General features: G+C 43.9%; 1 protein-coding gene across 1 annotated transcript in view; it reads right to left on the minus strand.

The window, feature by feature from the left end:
• ACOXL (acyl-CoA oxidase-like) overlaps positions 1-18,706 on the minus strand; it is a 368,775-nt gene that overhangs the window by 292,853 nt on the left and 57,216 nt on the right. The window contains 1 exon segment of the mRNA XM_011980527.1: positions 3,245-3,279. Coding sequence (XP_011835917.1) covers positions 3,245-3,279 — 35 coding nt within the window.

The following is an 18,706-nucleotide window of genomic DNA, read 5'->3' on the forward strand; positions in this document are numbered from 1 at the left end:
AAAGAAAGGAAAGAAAGGAAAGAAAGGAAGGAAGGAAGGAAGGAAGGAAGGAAGGAAGGAAGGAAGGAAGGAAGGAAGGAAGGAAGGAAGGAAAGAAAGAAAAAGAAGGAAGAGTCACAGGGTGACCTGCAGGCCTCTTAGAGGAAAGATCAGGTCCTCCTGTGCCCGAGGGGAAGAAGAGACCTGATGTGCAAACAGCTCTTCGGTGACACCTCGTGAAGTGTCATCAGTTCTGGGAAAATGGGGATTTCCCAGAAGGTAGGTTTGTCCCCACCACAAATTTACAAATGTTGTTGTACTTTCCAGAATTTTAAAATCAGAATTCCTTAGATTTCGGAAGTAATTTCTGGAAAACACAACCCTTTGATCATCCCTTCTCCATTTCCACAGTACTGAAGACGTCAGTCCGCGACCAGGTCACAGGCTCCTCAGTAACTCTCCCCAGCTTGGCTTGTGCAAATCAGACATTCATATTTTGTGAGAGGCCCAGCCAAGCCTAGAAAGTCCTCATGCTGTCTCTGAGTTACTGCAATCACTTTCTAATCATTCTTTCTGCACCCAAAGTCTTCAGACTCTTCTACAGATGACACCAGCTGCTGCAGGCAGCCTTTTTGTGAATACTGGCTTCACTGGGCTACCACTCACTCCCTGGTCCCCAGATCCCAAGGTAGATGGTGAAGGACCTTGGACCTTGCAAGGCAGCCTCAGGAGATGTCTTCCCTTTCCTTCCCTCAATCTCATCACTTTCGGTTGTTACTTCTCCCACTTACTGAGATTTTTGTTTGTTTATTGTTGCACTTATGTAAAGATCGATATTTGTTAACTGCTCTGCACTTAACACCTTAAAGGTTATAAAGACAGCCTGGAGACAAACATCTCTGGAAACACAGCAGGCGGAAGCCACATGTGCTAGGATGTCTCCTGGGGAGAGCAGAGCACAGAAGGTGGGGGTTGGAGCCTCAAGAAGCAAGCTCATGTACAACACACAGCTGCTAACTTCCTCTTTGCATTCTGTCCAATTCTCTGCAGGGCTTGTTTGAGGAGCAGGTTCTAAGTTTGGGGTCAAGGCTGAACTAGTAGGACTACAGAAGCAATCTGAAGTCGCCAGGATCCACCCCACACCTCCACGCTCTCCCCAAACTCTGCTTCTCCTCCACAGCAATGCCAGCCAGCAATTTAAAGACTATGTGTTCTGAGAGGCCCATGTTATCAGCCTCCCAGGGGCATCTGCCTGAGTCAGATGGGCTTCCCTGCCACTTTTACACTTTACAGGAACGAGGATAGTTTAAGATTTCCTTCCTCTCAGAAGCCTACCTTGACCAGGCGTGGCGACTCACTCCTGTAATCCCAGCAATTTGGGAGGCCAAGGCAGGAGGATTGCTTGAGTCTAGGAGTTCAAACCCAGCCCTTGCAACACAGTGAGACATCATGGGGAAGAGTATGCTTGTCTCTGAACTAGAGCAAGATCCTCATTCTGGAGCAGTCCACCTTGAGAACATTCTAGAAAAAGAGGCTCCTGCAAGTTCCAGAGAGAGCACTTCCATACCCATCGCACCCCATCATACCACACACACAGTTGGTTTTAGGGTTAGGGGTCTGTGTGCGCGCCATGCTTCTTCCTAAGCGTGCCGTAGCTGTGTGCCTTAGCAGCTGCAGCAGCCTGGTGGGGGTTACAAGGGAAGAGGACCCTTCTGCAGGACGCCACACTTTTGTCGTGGGCATGCATCATGCACGCACAGGACCAGAAACATACAAACAATTGATGGGGTTCAGGACACACTACACTAAAACCCGGCACCTTGGCATTTGAGAAAACAGCAGAAGCAGGAAGGTCACTCTTACCTTCCCCTTCCCCTCCTCCCCGATACAGGCCACAAAACTCTCATTTGAGAGGTAGCCTCCATATACCCAGAGAAAAGAAACACACTTATCTCTGAAGACACAGGACCACAGAATCTGAACAAACAGGCTACGTTTGTTAAGTCCCCAACTCCCCACCCAGTTTATCACTATTAGATCATACCCGCTTTGTCCAATTATCCACCTCTACAACTGTGCACTTCTCCATCAAACTAACATTAAAAACATGCAGGTTTCTCTGTCACTTGGGGTCTTTGTTTCCCATTTTATGTAAAACTTATATTAAATAAATTTGCATGCTTTCTCTAGTTAATCTCTCTTTTGTATGGGGACTCAGCCGTGCCCCTAGTAATGGGCCAAGAAAATGTATTTCTTTCCCCTGCAGGATCTTGAGCGTCTCTGGAGCAATTTCTTTCACAGGTCTCCAGAAATGTCCCACATGAGAACCTTTCTCCCCATAGGCTCATTCCAAGGGTTCGGGTCCTCTCCTGCCCTCTTCCTGCTACAACCTACATGCTCCCCCGCAGCTTCTAGGTCTCAGGAATTGCCTATGATTGCCCAATTCACATGTATATTGAAACCATGTATACACTTGTTATGAGCATTGTTAGGAGGCAGACCTATTCTGAAATCAGGTGACTTTGGGTTGTTTGTGGGCAGCTGAGCAGACATCCCCAAGCCCGAAGCCTATGACCACAGGGTGGTACTTTGGAGGCTGTGAGCACGGTTTTTGTAAGGACAGGAAGGATCCTGCTTATCACCCCTCCACTGGGGCTGGATCTGACTTTAACATCTCAATGCATTTTGACACATGCAAAGGTTTCTCTGTTACTTGTGTTGATATCAACGCAACAAACAAACATTTTTCATAAGCGTGATACAGTTGAGACCAAGGCAGAAATCACGAAGCAAGACAAAAATAGGGCTTTTTGCCATTGTCAGACATCCTAAGACATAGAGAGAGGCCTGGCATGAGGGGTGGCGAGGGCTTCACAGAGCAGCCCTTGCTGGGTTTGTCTCTGCTGGGATTCACCTGTCATGCGGGGCGTCCCCGTTTTCAGAGACACCCTAAGAGTGTCTCACTCTTTAAGAGTGAGAACATTACCCAGATAGTGCATCTGCGTCATGCCCTAGAATATCCCTTTTTTTTGTTTTAAAATAAATGTGCTATCTACCACCATGTTTTCACAAAGATCTCGTTCCTCTAAATAGCAATGTGCTCTTACCAATCAAGCAACTAGAACAATTCCACCTGTGACACTGACATCACAGGAACGCAATCACCAAAAAAAAAAAAAAAGCTCAAAGTCTGAGGCATAAGCAAACCAAGAGCTATAAACTGCTAAGGATAATTCTTAAAAGAAACAAAAACGTAAACATTTACCTATGGCTACAGCGAACGGCTATCGTCAACCCAAGCTATAATTAAAGAGAGAGAAAAACAAATTAAGTAATATCAAGAATATGCAGAAATCACACAAGAAAATTAACTTGATATGGCCAATTATGTTTTAAAGATTTTCTAAAATGCCCTACAGCTAATGCTTCAAAAATAACACATTTTAATGACGGACGTTTAGTTTCATCTTAGCTTTTAAAGATAATTTGTATTTTGAAAGAGTCTTATAGAGGCAAAAAATATTTAGTTGTGGATTAGACAGGAGGTGTCTCTCAATAGGAATAGTTTCCAAAATACGGGTCTTTTAGCTCCGAGACACAGTCGTGAAGGGATGGGATTGCAGCATGTAGCTGATTCCAAGGTTGGCATTAGGAGAACATGCCCATACATGGTGGGATCCTGGGAGTTGGTCCCCCCTCTATCTCCTACCATAAGAACACCAAGTAGAGCCCAGGCCACCTAGGCCAGAGTCTCCCTATGGGGATCATCACAGCCTTCACACCGATCCCATAAGCTCAAGGCAGGCAAGTCTCAGCACTGAGGTCAGCAAATAAATTGAGCCTGAAATACACATGTGACATCAAGATATGGTGCATGCAATTGCTGGGCGCTGCATCAAGGTTGAGGTTGAGGTGAAGCTGTGATTTCCTCTTACTCTGCAGGGATGATGAGGAAACCTCTCAGGCGTAAGTGGGGGTCAAATCATATGACAGGGGCCCTGGCTAGTTCACAGAAGGGATTACAAGGGTCAGGCCAGCCAGTCAAGTTCAGCTGCATCAGTAAGTTACTGAAACTGTCAGAGCCTCAATTTTCCCAAATGTAAAATGGGCAAAATAATTACTTTCTCACAGAATTAACGTAAGGATAAGCAATTTTTATATATTTGTGTGTTTGTATCTCTCTGTGTGTATGTGTATGCCTACTGTGTGACAGATAGGAAAAAAATCTATAAATAATAACTACCACTGCTAGCACTATAAACAGGCAATACTCCATTTATCAAAATGTTAGTACATTCCAAAATTTAATTTTTCAACGAGTTTTGGGTACTTTCAAAATGTTTCATCATGCAACAAGTGATGACCAGGTCAAACATGCCTGTGTAAGTTTCACTAGCCCACTCGTACCTACAGCAAGACTAGTTTAAGAAGGCTCACAACAGTTAAAAACCTAAGCATCGGCCAGACATGGTGGCTCATACCTGTAATCCTAGCACTTTGGGAGGCCGAGGCGGGTGGATCACGAGGTCAGGAGTTCAAGACCAGCCTGGTGAAAATGGTGAAACCCCCTCTCTACTAAAAATACAAAAAATTAGCCAGGTGCGGTGGCAGGCACCTGTAATCCCAGCTACTCAGGAGGCTGAGGCAGGAGAATCATTGAACCCTGGCGGGTGGTGGTTGCAGTGAGCCAAGATTGCGCCACTGCACTCCAGCCTGGGTGACAGAGTGAGACTCCATCTCAAAAAAACAAAAAACAAAAAAGAACCTAAGCATCATCTGAATATCATTTCTGTAGCCAAAGTCTAAGTTGCACCTTAACCTTAAGATTCCCAAACATCACTTATGGTTCCCTTGATGTGGGTCCGAATAGGATTGGGTGGGGAGGTAACATTCATGATGCTGTCCCAGGTGGTGCAAGACGACAGGAGGATCCCCAGGCTGAGAGGGTGAAAGGGCAGGGAGAGCTATGAGAAGAGAAATGGTTGAAATAAAAAGTCCAATGCCCCTGCCCAGCTCGACGTCCTGCAGAACCCCCCCACATACTGTTTGAATAGCTTGGCTCCAGAATAATTCAGCCATGCATACCACTGCAGGCATCCAAAGTACGGGACCCACAAGGGCAAGCCATTAGCAATCGGGGCTTGTGTTTGCAAAAAGAACAGCTAAAAGTGAAGGCATGAAATATATAAAATCTGGTTGATGGCATATCACCCTCACCTGAACTTTTCAATTCTCTGTCTCAACTAGCAGTAAGTTTTCTTTGCAACTTAAGCAAACAGAAGAGGAAGATGCCTCCGAGACAATCAAGAATTTGAAGAACAAGGAAGAAATTACTTTGGGAAAGAAAGAAAAGCAGAAGCTGTGCACAGAAGGTCAGGATGAGCAATTTACAGATTTCAAATGCCGGATGACTTTACGTTTCCTGGGATTAAAACGTTCTGGCTTACAGTGAGGCTAATTATAAGATAATTTTACTGACTGAATATTTTGATAAGCTTTGGAGTACAGTTTAATTGGTGGCTTTTCCACAGTTGAAAGATAAGCCCTTGCTGGAGCAGGGAGAGGAAATGGGGTGGGAGGGACAACAAGGAAAAAAAAAAACACACACAGAAAAAGTTGTTCATGACAGCTGTGCTGGTTAAAGGGGGCTGGGAGATAAATCTTTCACAAAGGTGAATTTCAATGAAGGGTTTTTATGAGTCTTTTCCCGGCTTCTGAATAAAATATGTTTTATTGTCATTCTTAAAAGGACACCTTATTAAGGAAGAAGGTGTGAATCGAGGAAACTCCAGTGGACAGGGATGGCTCAAACCAAATGACAGAGCAGCCAGGGCTCCTGGCAGGCCTCAGCATGAACAGGACCTGCAAGGGCACACGACAACTGGGGAAGGGGCAAAGCCTCCGTACTACGTGGGAACCCACTTCCAGGGTGGATGGGAACAGGGTATTTCACAGTAATTCTGGAAACATGGCTGAAATGTCACACAGAATGCACTGGGTCCAATGGGGAAGGCCTGAATAGAGGCTGGAACAGTGTAGAAAAGTTCTTGTGAGTCTTCCCCTGAAACCCCAGGTTGCAACAGACCAATGAGGCAAATGAGCTGTGTAAGAAGCTTCCATATGCCTGCTCTTCCTCATTCCTACAGAGAAAGCAGGGGAGGTATAAGATTCTCTGGGGTTTCTGTACCATAGCAAATGCCAGGTAAAGGCAACTGTGTGATCCGCTGAGAGATGAGATGATTTTCCTCCTCGGCCTTAGGAACCTCCATCATCTAGTCAGGCCTTTCCAAAGCCCCTCGCCCTGCTCTGATGCACCAGCAACTCAGAAACGCTTTAAGCAAGTCTCACCACTGCCTGTACACACCACACACGTACACTGCACACACACATATGCACACTGGTGTACACATGCACATGTGCACACATGCAGGCACACACACATACACTCATCCACATTCAGACATGCACATGCATACGTATAGTCTTTTAGTGCTTGTGTGCACGTTTATTCACATGTGCATACATGCATGCATATGCAAGCACACATACTCCATGCATACACGTGTGCACCAGCACATGTGCACACATGCACACTCATACATATGTGCATACACACACTCACCCACGTGCATGGATACACTTTGGCATTTAGAGAGGCTCATGGAGCCCCTCAGACAAAAGGAGGCCTCAGACAATTGACCCCTTTGTTGCTGGTCTCAGCAGGGACCCAGAAGAGAGAGGGGAGGGAGGCCCGTGGGTTGGCCCCTGACCCTGGCCCAGCCGGACTGAGGTCCTGGGACATGGAGGTCAACGGGATTTTGTGCTGCCCTCCCTGGGGAACACTCCCCACCACCAGGACATACCGTAAGTATTGCCAGAACACACTTCACAAACTCCATTCCGAGTACTTCATTTTAGATTTACACAATTTGTTAGTATCAAAATTAAATCACATTTTAATGGCAAGGAAAGAGTAATTCAACATTTCAAAATTTTCCCTGCCACTTCGGCTTGAAAATGCTCCTTTCTTGGAACAGCTGACTGAGGCAGCTGTTTTGCATCAAGTTGGAGGGGTTTCCATATGACCCAGGGAGCTCAGACAACAGGCAGACCTTCCTGCATTAAAGGGTAATCTGAGAATAATTTGCCATAAAACACCCAGAAATACACCAGCTGTAGCCAGATACGCCCTATCAAGCACCACGTAGACTTCATGGATCTTGTAAAATAATAATAATAATTTTAAAAAACACATTTTTAAAAACACATTATAATTTTTTTAAGAAAGGAATGGTTTACACTATCTTAGAAGGCAGCAAAGAGATTCCCTTACATGTTCACGATTGCTACCAAGCACCACCACTTCCCAAATGCCCACTTGACCAAGGGTCCCTGTGTCCCTATGTCACTGGCAATCTGATCTTTTGCAGGTACCCTGGACCTCATGCTGAAGATGTGCTCTCTCACACACGGCTGCCAAGAGCAGGTGAAGAGGAGAGACCAGGAAGCACCAGCTCGAGTCTCCCAGCTCCAAGTCCAAGTCCAGAACTTTCTAGGCCAGGGACAGCGGCACACTCCAGAGCCCCTGTCCCATGCTGGAGGGGCCATGACCTAGGAGCCAGGTCTTTTCACAGAGGAGGCCACCAACCCACCAGCAGCCTGATGCCAGCACTCCCAATTCTTTAAGGAAAGCTGGATAATGGGGTTTTTTTATTATGAAAATTTCCACGTTTTAAACTAACTTGAATATTTTTCAAATATGATTCAAGCCAAACAAAATGTGTCAACAGGATTTGGTGAGGGGGCCGCCCGCCTGCAACCTGCCTTGCACCCCGCCTGCTGCCAAGCTTATACGCAGGTCTGCAGATCTGAACCTACGCAGAGGCGACAAATCTCGAAAGAGCCTGCCTATTTCTTCCAAGGCTTCCTTCCCTTTCCCATACTTGTGGGAAGCTTTTTCTTTACTTTTCCTTTTCTCATTTCAAAGGCCTAAAGAAATGTACATCACAAAATAAACACTAAAAGAAATTGGTATTTGTTTTTCTTCTGTATGCTTTTACTGTTCTTATCCCCTTTTCACAGAAAATATGGAAAAAGAAACGTGAAGGGAAGAAGAGGCATGACATGGGCAGAATACCATCCAAATGGGGCCACGGCACCCACAGAATACCACTCAAACAGAGCCACAGCACCCACAAAATACCACTCAAACAGGGCCACGGCACGCACAGAATACCACTCAAACAGGGCCAAGGCACCCACAAAATACCACTCAAACAGGGCCACGGCACGCACGGAATACCACTCAAACAGGGCCACAGCACCCACAAAATACCACTCAAACAGGGCCACGGCACGCACAGAATACCACTCAAACAGGGCCAAGGCACCCACAAAATACCACTCAAACAGGGCCACGGCATGCACAGAATACCACTCAAACAGGGCCATGAGACGCTGGCAGCAAGGACATGAGGACTGGAAGAAAGGGATCCACAGGACAGATTTCTGTAACCCCTTCCCAGGTCTCCTTCTAGCACTGCTCTCTCATGAAAACAAGCAAGACCAGCACACTACCCCCAACGGCCCCCTCCAAGGCTGGTCATCCGCAGGTATCACCCCAGATCTTACTGATTCCATGGGCCTGACTCTCAAACCCCATCACACCCACCACAGCTCACTGGGTCTCTGCCACACATGTCTTCCTAGAACTTTCTTAGGTACTTGCTACTTCTGCTGATAAACTAATGATGCTTAGAGATGCTGGTGGAAGTAACAGTGAGTTTTGTGGCCAAGCCCCCGGCCTTTCCAGCCTGTTTCTTCATTGTGAAATAAGGATTATGCTACCTACTCCACAGGGCTGTTTTAGGCAGATTAACTTTGACCTCAAAAACAAGGACCAGCAGTATCAGTCTCCCCTGGGAACTTGTGAGAAATGCAAATTATCAGGTCCAAACTCAGACCTACTGAGTCACAAACTTGGGCATTCCAGCTGGTTCTACAAGAGTCAAGTTTGAGAGGCAGTGAATGAGATGATGTATAGAAAGAACTGAGCAACCTGCGTGGTACTGACAAAGCTTTCATTAGCTGCCAGACAATGACGACACAGCGCAAAATGAAGTCTTTCGCACTTCATGTCCTGTTAATGTCATTTCAATGTTCTATACTCAACTTCAGGCATATCATGATCACCACCAGTTCAGGCCCACTGGCAGGTCTGGAGGAGATGAGGCCTCCTGGTGCTCACGGGAGACCAGCAGGGAGAGGTGTCCGCACTCTGCTGAGATGCATGGTGCTGTTGACAAGCAAGGATGGAGCCAGCTTCCTCAAGGCCAAGGGCAAGCCTTGGAGCCTCACCAGGCTGCAGCACCCTCACCTTTCTGTGCTCCTTTCTGTCATTCCCACCCAAAGAGGAAAAATACAACAAGACAGGGAAGAGGAGGAAAAGCAGCAACGTATTTTCACTATGGAGTTAACTTTATGATGTTACCCTTCCTTGATCCCTTGGAATTAAATTTTTAAAAAAGAAATTAAAGAAAAAGCCACACAAGTTAAAAAAAGAGATAAATATAATATGTAGGCTCTTTCCAGATTTGCTGGAAACCTAGTAATCCATATCTGAAATTTTCAAAAGTTGATGTAAAAGACAAATTGTTAAATCAACGGAAATCAACATAGAACTAACATTGAAACCTAGGCAGTGGTTGTTTCACCTAAGGAAGCAGGTTGTTTTTAAGTCTTTAGGCCCCAAATGACTGAAAATCTAAGACCCATTATGCTGCTATTCCTCACTGCTCCCCACAAAGAGCCTGACCCAGGCACCACCTTTTGGACTCAAAGTTACAACCCTGCTTGAAAAGCATGGAGAGCACTTCACAAGGACTTGCTTTGTCTCTCATTTACCCAGACTTGAAAAGTTGTGAGTACTTAGTTGCTGTCTCTGCAGCAATGGCATCTTAGGTCCCTTCTGCTCGGTGTTTTTCATGGATGGAGTCCCATAAGCTGGGGGCTTTGGTGGTCACAGGATGCTCTGCTCTCAACCTCTTCTCCAGAGAGGGAACTCTAACCAGGAGACAGCAGGCAGGAAGCTCTTGAGCAAGAACCTGGCAATGGTTATGGGCTTTAGGAACACTGGCTGTCACCTTTGTCATTTCTATGAAGTGACCATCATCTGTCACAGTGAACCAGGACTATGGCAGGACAGGGTTGCTTTACTTGTGTGTGTGCGCCCCACACCCAGGGCTGCTAACCAAGACTCCGGAACCGCTGAATTCACTCCAGGTAGTTCCTCTCTGCTGTGTAAGGCTTGTCAATGAATACATTTTTCTTAGGCTTAGGTTTCAAACAAAAGAATTATGCACTCTAGTTCCTTTGCTTCTCTTGATAATGAAGGGCTAGCTAATGGATAGTATGAACAAACCACACACTGTGTTTTCCGAGAAAGCTGAAGTCCCTTAAAAGAAATTCTCATGACAATGACTGTGGATTCTGTGCGTCCCTTACATCCCAGAACACCTCACACTCTGGAACATTCAGTGGTAAATAATCACTTAAGTGATTCTTATTACGTGGCAAATACCACTATTGATTATTAAGGCAGAGGAGAGTCAGCCACAAGAGGAGGAAGAGGACAAAGAGAAGAAAAGGAACCGTGAAAGGACTAAGGGGGAATAATGTGACACCCGCAAACATGGTCAGTAACAAAAACGTTAGGGTATTTCCAAGGGGGATTTGGGGACGTTAAATACAGGAAAGTGCAAGGCCACTGATGGGCTGTCACAGCAGCTGAGAGACCTCACCTCAGCTCGTGGATCCCTCTCACCCCCAGGCCCTGTCACAGTCAAGAGTCAAAACCTAAGAAAGGACATCGCTTTTCAATGTAAGACCCAGAGAGAGTTTTAAGGCATTCAGAGAAAGACAGGAAAACACTTTTTCTCCTTCTTAGCTTTCAGCTACCTTTTCCTAGATCTAATTCTTACCCTCCAAAAATCCACAAAACAAGTAAAAAAAACCTTCCACCCAAGCATATGAGGCAGTCCATGAAATACAACAGCAACTGCTAAAAAGAGTGCAGGAGATCTGTTGCAGGGAAAATAAACAGATTTTTTAAACTAAGCTGTTTATTTAGAGATAATTGTAGATTCACATGCAGGTCTAAGAAATGAGAGAGATCCCAGGTACCCTGTATCCAGTATCTCACAATGGTAACAGCTCACAAACTTGGCACCATATCACACCCAGGATACTCCCCAGATAGAGTCAAGCCACAGAACATCTCCATCCCCTCAAGCATCTCTCATGGCAACGGTGTATAGCCACACCAACTTTCCTCCCTCCCCAGCCCACTCCTTAGCCCCTGGCAGCCACTAATCTGTTCTCCGTTTCTATAATTTTATCATTTCAGGAATGTTATATAAATGTAATCATGCAGGATGTAACCTTTAGGATTGGACTTTCTTAGAATAATTCTCTAGAGATTCATGGGGGTTGCAGTGCGTATCAATAGTTTATCCCTTTGTATTGCTAAGTAGTGTATTCCATGGTATAGACACACCACTGTTTGTTTAACCTTTCACCTGTCGAAAGATAACTGGGTTATTTCCAGTTGAGTTACGAGTTATGAATAAAGTTGATATAAACATTCATTTTCAGGTATTTGAGGAAAAAAATACATTTTCATTTCCCTGGGAAAATGCCCAGGAATACAATTGCTCAGTTATACGGCAGTTGCATATTTAGTTTTATAATAAACTGCTAACCTGTTTTCCAAAGTCCTGACAATCTCACCAGAAATGCACCAGTGAAGCTGTTTTCCTACATCCTCACCAGCATTTGGCGTTATCACTTTATAAATCTGAGCCATTCTGATAGATATGTAGTGATATCTCACTGTAGGTTTAATTTACATTTCCCTAATAGCTAGTGATATTAAACATCTTTTCTTGTGCTTATTTGCCAACTGTATGTCTTTTTCAGGGAAATATCTCTTTATCTCTTTTACCCATTTTATAATTGGATTGCTCGGCTTTTACTGTTGAGTTTTGAGAGCTCTTTATATATTCTATATACTAGTCCTTTGTCAGATACATGATTTGTAAATATTTCCTCCCAGTCTGTACTTGTCATTTCATCCTTGTAACAAGGTATTCACAGAGGGAAAGAGTATTTCGATGAAGTCCAGCTTACTAGTTTGTTCTTTAAGGGATCATGTCTTAGTGTTATGTCTAAGAATTTTTTGTCTAGCCCTATACCTCAAAGAGTTTCTCCTTTTTAGTGAGACAGAGTCTTGCTATGTCACCCAGGGTGGTGTCCAGTGGCATGATTATGGTTCACTGAAGCCTCAAACTCCTCCCAAGTAGCTGGGACTACAGGTGCGTGCCATCTCACCCGGATGATTTTATTTATTTATTTATTTATTTATTTATTTATTTAGACAGGAGGTCTCACTATGTTTCTCAGGCTGGTTTCTATTTTTTTTTTTCTAAAAGTTTTATGGTTTTAAATTTTACATTTAAGTCTGTGACCCCTTTTGAGTCATTTTGATATAAGGTGTAAGACTTGTATAAGGCTTGTTTTTTCCTGTATGGATGTTCAGTCACTCCAGCACTGTCTCTGGAAAACGTCATCTTTCCTCCATTGAATCACTCTTCCACCTTTGTAAAGAATCAACTGAGCATTTGGTTTGAGGCGGTTTCTGGGATGCCTAATCTGCTCCACTGATTTATTTGTAGATCTTTCTGCCAGTACCACACAGTCTTGATTTCTGTAGCTATAGAAAACATCTTGAAATTGGGTAGACTGATTCTACCTACTTTATTCTTCTTTTTCAGAACTGTTTATTCTTTTGCCCTCCCATATAAATTTTAGAATAATCCTGGATATATTTACATAAAACCTTGCTGAGATTTTGAAAGGAATTGCATTAAATCTGTATATCAGTTTGAGGAGAATTAACATCTTTATCATGTGGAGTCGTCCAATGTATAAACATGGTATATGTCTCCATCCCGTTGAATCTTCTTTGGTTTGTTTCATCATCATTACATAATTTTCAGCATGCAAATTCTATACATGTTTTGCTAGAGATAATTATACGTAATTTTTGAGCAATTATATTTTTATATATTTGATATATTATTTTTATACATTATATATTTTTAATCTGTGTTTATTACTAATATTTGGAAATGCAATTAATTCTTGTATCTTTACAACCTTCTGAAACTCAATTATTAGTTCTAGGAGGTGTGTGTGCGTAGGTGTAGGTTCTTGGGCTTTCTACGTAAGAAATCATGTAATCTGCAAATAAGGTCAGTTTTATGTCTTTTTTCTGATCTTTATGCCTCTTATTTCCTTGCCTTGCCTTATTGCCCTGGCTAGTACCCCTAGCAATGTGTTGATTAAGAATGATGAGGGTAGACATCCTTGCCTTGTTCCCAATTGTAGGGGGGAAAGTATTCAGTATTTCATCTTTAAACATAATGCTACCTGTAGGTTTTTTGTAGATGTTCTTTACGAAGTTGAGGAAATTCCCTTCTATTCCTATTTATCTGAGAGTTTTAATTATGAATTGGTGCTGAATTTTGTCAAATATTGCTGAAAAACCCTTATCCTTTTTATAGCTATTTCTTATGTTCTTCTCTATTTAGTCTTTACCAATAAAAATGTATACAAAACAAACCCAAAAAACCTGAGCCTTCTACCAGGAATATAGAATACAAGCTTAGATGAAGCTTTCTATGAAGTATGATCACAGCTGTTTTTTTTTTAATATAGATTTATTGTAGAAAGAGACACGTATTTTTATGCAAAGAAAGAAACGGAGGGAGGGAGGAAGGAACTGCAGACACAATGTAGATGTGTATAATACGTGTTGAGTCAATACCTGATGTTAGGTAATTATTTATATAATTACATGGAGAGAAGTCTGAAAGACTGAATATCAAATTGTTGCACAGGAGAAGATAAGGTGGAAAAGGACTTTCACTCATTAATATTTTATTCTCTTCTCTAATGTTTGATGTAAGTGCTTTAAAATAAGCTGATATTAGTGAATAATTATTTTAAAAATCTACTAAAGAAAAAACATGGAGGAAATCTTACACCGCAAACTGCTATGAACCACAATTTGACTTTTTATGTACCGGAACACAATTTTTCTCTTAAGATGCTGTCTTTACCAGCCTGAAACATGAGTGCTTTGTCAGAGACATAGTAAAATACCAGCCACTTCCACTCATATTCACACTGAATGAAAAGGACAAACACTCAAAAGTAGGGCTCAAGAAAGCAGAGAAAGAACAAGGAAGCAATCTCTGTAAATAATTATCTCACTCCCACTCCAAACACAGGCTCACAATGGCTCCATTTCATGGTTTGATTCTTTAGGCCAGTTTAATCGAAAGGTGGTTACTTCAGATTTGACCGGAAAGAACTGAATTTGTCTAATGTGATAGATGTGAGAGAGGCAAAAACAGATATGTACACAAGATATGCAAGGGAAATCAAGGACGCCTTCCTCCTTCTTCCCCTGCCTCAGACCAGGGTCCCAGCAGGGCACAAATAGACAAGAGTCCCACAGAAGTGTGGTCACTGTGACACAGAGAAGAAACAGCCACCGTACAAAGACACTGGTGCAAAAGCACCCTCAACAGTTTACAGATACTGCTATGACCTGGTGCTACCCAGCATTACATTGGTGATAGTACATGCTGAGCTTTCTGAATATTTCTAGGACAATTCTCCAAGGAGCTCTCTCTTTCTCAGAAGAGAAAGAACCAACTTCCCAAGGAGTAACCCAGACAAGTGACACAGCTAAGGGAAGATCAGCACACCCCAAGACTGTCAGTGAGGCAGGAGACCAGTGCGGACCACCACCTGGACCCAACGAACTCACCACCTGAACTTACGCTATCATGCACTGGCACTCCAAACTGGGGTGGGGATGGGGTGTGAACTGTTCAGCACATAGAAAACTACAAAGGACACAAAAGGAAAAGTCACTAAACAAGAAAATCTAACAAGTATCAAACATACAGGAAAATACTCAACCTCATCCAAAACCCCCAAAATAGACATTTAAATAGCAAGACAGGCTGGGCACGGTGGCTCACGCCTGTAATCCCAGCACTTTGGGAGGCCGAGGCAGGTGGATCACCTGAGGTCGGGAGTTTGAGACCAGTCTGACCAACAGGGAAAAACCCTGTCTCTACTAAAAACACAAAATTAGCTGGGCTTGGTGGTGCACGCCTGTAATCCCACCTACTCAGGAGGCTGAGGCAGGAGAATTGCTTGAAACCAGGAGGCGGAGGTTGTGGTGAGATAAGATTGTGCCATTGTACTCTAGCCTGGGCAACAAGAGTGCAGAACTCTGTCTCAAAAACAAAACAAAACAAAACAAAAATAGCAAGATAGTACAAGTGGGTGATTCCCTAGAGCTCCCCAAAGAAACATCCTTAATTCCACCCCACAGCCCATCATTGAATAACCATGTGATCTTGGCTAAATGACTCAATCTCTCTGTGCTTCAGTTTCCCAGATCTAACTTGGGGATAACAATTGCTCCTTACAGGCTTGTTGAGAAGGCTGATGAGATGGCGTATGCAAAGTGCTCAGCACAAGGATAGTACAATGCTCATATGCTGTGTCTCTTAGTCATTGTTGATATTTACAGGAATTCAGTCTAGAAAAGACAGCCTGGCGATCGTCAACACCAGCAAAGCGAGCAGAGTGCACTCGCAGACTATTGTTGGCATTACAAATCAGCACAGCTCTTTCGAAAGACAATTGGACAACATGTATTAAAGAGTCACAACAGTATTGACACCCTTAGGTTGTCCCTAAGGAAATAATCTAAAGGAAAGGAAAATCCAAATATGTACACTAGAACCCTGTGTATAAAAGTAAAAATTGAAATAATGTAAATATCTACTAATAATAGGAAAATAGGCTGGGCATAGTGACTCATGCCTGTAATCCCAGCACAGGGAGAGGCCAAGGCAGGTGGATTGCTTGAGCTCAGGAATTTGAGACCAGCCTGGGCAACATGGTAAGACCCTGTCTCTTCAAAAAACAAAAATTAGCCAGGCGCAATGGCATGTGCCTGTAGTCCAAGCTACTTGGGAGGCTAAGGAAGGAGAATCACTTGAACCCGGGAGGTGGAGGTTACAGTGAGCTGAGATCACGCCACTGCACTCCAGCCTGGGCGACAGAGCAAGATCCTGTCTCAAATAATAATAATAATAATAATAATAGAATAATAAGTCAATAATAAGACTTTTAACTCAATATTTTGTTGCCATTAAAAATTGCAGTTAAGGAGATTATTTAGCAACATGAGAAAGATGCTTGGGATGTAATGTGACAAAGCCAGAACAGAAGCAATCAGCATTTCTGCACGGAGGTGACAGCCACATTGAAAGTAAAACATGTGACTCCCCTTCCCCTCCTCTCCTCCCCTCATCCTCACCCCATGCCCAACCACCTTCCTTTCTAGGGTCAGCTGATGTCTCCAGCTGAGCCACTCTGCCCCTCTCCACTAACCCAACTGACACCACCCTGAAAGTGCTGCCTTCTCTCTCACAGGAAGTTCAGCAAGAGCTTCTTAAGGAGCTGCCCTCCTCCAGCCGAGAACTCAGAGCTGATCTCACTGAATCCCGCTGGAAACCCTCTGGGACTCTCAGTGCTCAGTGGTCACATAATGAAGCCAAGACTCTAGGGCCACCTCACCTGCCCCTTCCAGCCACCCCACCTCCTCACTGCTATCCAGCACACCACATCAGACCCAGACCCCAAATGCAGTGCACTGTTCCACTGCCCGCCACATGCCAGCTCATTCACCTGCCATGCCCTTCTACCTTTATTCACCTTTCAAACTCCTTTTCATCCTAGAAACCCCCCTAGATGTCATCATGACCCGGGAGAGTCTATGCCCCACCCTAGCTTTTATCCGTCCCTCTTCTGGCTACTTCTGCAGGGTATACATGGGTGTCAGTGCCCGTGTACAGATCCTTCCCAACATCCTGCAAACTTTCGTGTTCATCTTCCATCCAGTGCCAGAACCACAGCCGGAGCTCAGGGAGTGTTGGTTAAAATTAGCAGGTTTGTATTTCCTTCATTTCTCTTCTTTAATGTGGTTATGCAGTTGTCTGTGCACATTAAGCTGCATGAAGTCTGTATTTGCCCCCTGGGCTCGAGCAGCCAACAAAATAGCCATCGCCAAAGCCCATGCTCTGGTGCCACCACACCACATCTCACCATGGAGAACGAGCCCATCTGAACACAGCACCCAACTGTGGGAAATGCTTTCCAGCCAGCTGAGAAGAGACTAGGATCTTTCGGTGTACAGGCGAACTGTACACCGAAGGACTATACACCAAAACTGTACACCAGATGAAATGTGCACCAAAAATCCTAATTGCTCCTTAAAACAAAAATAAAGGAAAAAAAAGCCAAGAGAGAAAATAGCAAAACAACATCTCCAAATCTCAGAAGGCTGTCTGGATGTCTTCTAACTTTAACCTCACATGTTTTTAACATCAGTATGGCCATTGCATTGCTATGAACCAATGGTCACCAACAACAAAGTGTGCTTCTCTGTGTGTGGAAACTAGTCATTTAATGCATCTGAAATACAAGATTCAGATTAGAATCTGGGTCAGACAGGAGGTTTGGGCAATAACACAGCTATGGGTGGCAACCACTGGACACTTTCGACAGGTCAAACATGGTGCCAAGTGCTGCACCTAAGCCCATCAACTCTGAGAAGGAAGCATGACTCTTCTCATTTTGTGGATGGAGTGACAGAGGTTCAGAGAACATGCTATCTTGCCTAAGGTCACACAGCTAGAAGGTGACTGAATACCTGGGGATATTCGGGATTGGCATCTTGCAGGCCTTGAGTACAATAATAAACTTTGGGTACTTTTCACCCTAGAGACAACAGGGAGATGCTGAAGGTGTGTGAACAAGGGACACTCAGTAATGATTCCAAAAAGTTATCTGCATAAGAGGAATTATAGGGGAGGGCAGCAAAAAGATAAAGCTTTCCTTTAATGGGATACATTTTTATCCAAAGGGGCCTTTCATTATTTGCTGATAGACAATCAATTTGGAAAGAGGCAATTAAATAAAGCCACCGAAATTTGTTGGGGGTTGTTGGGGCTGTCACTGTCCTTTTGTATCAGACTTGCCTGGCACCTCTCAGCTGAGCACTCTGTTGCAATCACTAAGACTTCTGAATACTCAGCACCCCTCATTATCTTTCTCTCCTCCACACCTTCCTGCTGCTGATATGCTCAGAAACATGGTCGAGGCCTCCAGTCAACCAGAAGGACAAAGAAACCATGCTACTCCCAAAGAAATGAATATTTTTCAGGATTCCAAGAAAAATCTCCCCTGTGGCTGGGGGCCCAAGATATTTATCCACTAAGGCCTCAAAGGCATGGGGTACAAGGACATTTGATGCAGCCTGTCTCTAAAACAAAAAACCTTGCAAACAGCATAAATGCTCACCAGGAGGTGTCTGCTTATAGTGGACTACTATGTACTATCAAAAAGATTAAGGATATTGAAATTCACTCTGTGATTTGTGGGAAAAAATTAAGGATGTTGTCTATATGCTAATTTGGAAAAAATCTCCAAGAAATGGTGCTCAGTGAAAAAAGCAGGAGGACGTCCACTTCTGGTGTGGCAGTGTGAGCCCCCTTCAGACCAACCCTCCCATGAA

The sequence above is a fragment of the Mandrillus leucophaeus genome, unplaced genomic scaffold (assembly GCF_000951045.1).
Source record: "Mandrillus leucophaeus isolate KB7577 unplaced genomic scaffold, Mleu.le_1.0 Scaffold214, whole genome shotgun sequence".
Lineage (NCBI taxonomy): Eukaryota > Metazoa > Chordata > Mammalia > Primates > Cercopithecidae > Mandrillus > Mandrillus leucophaeus.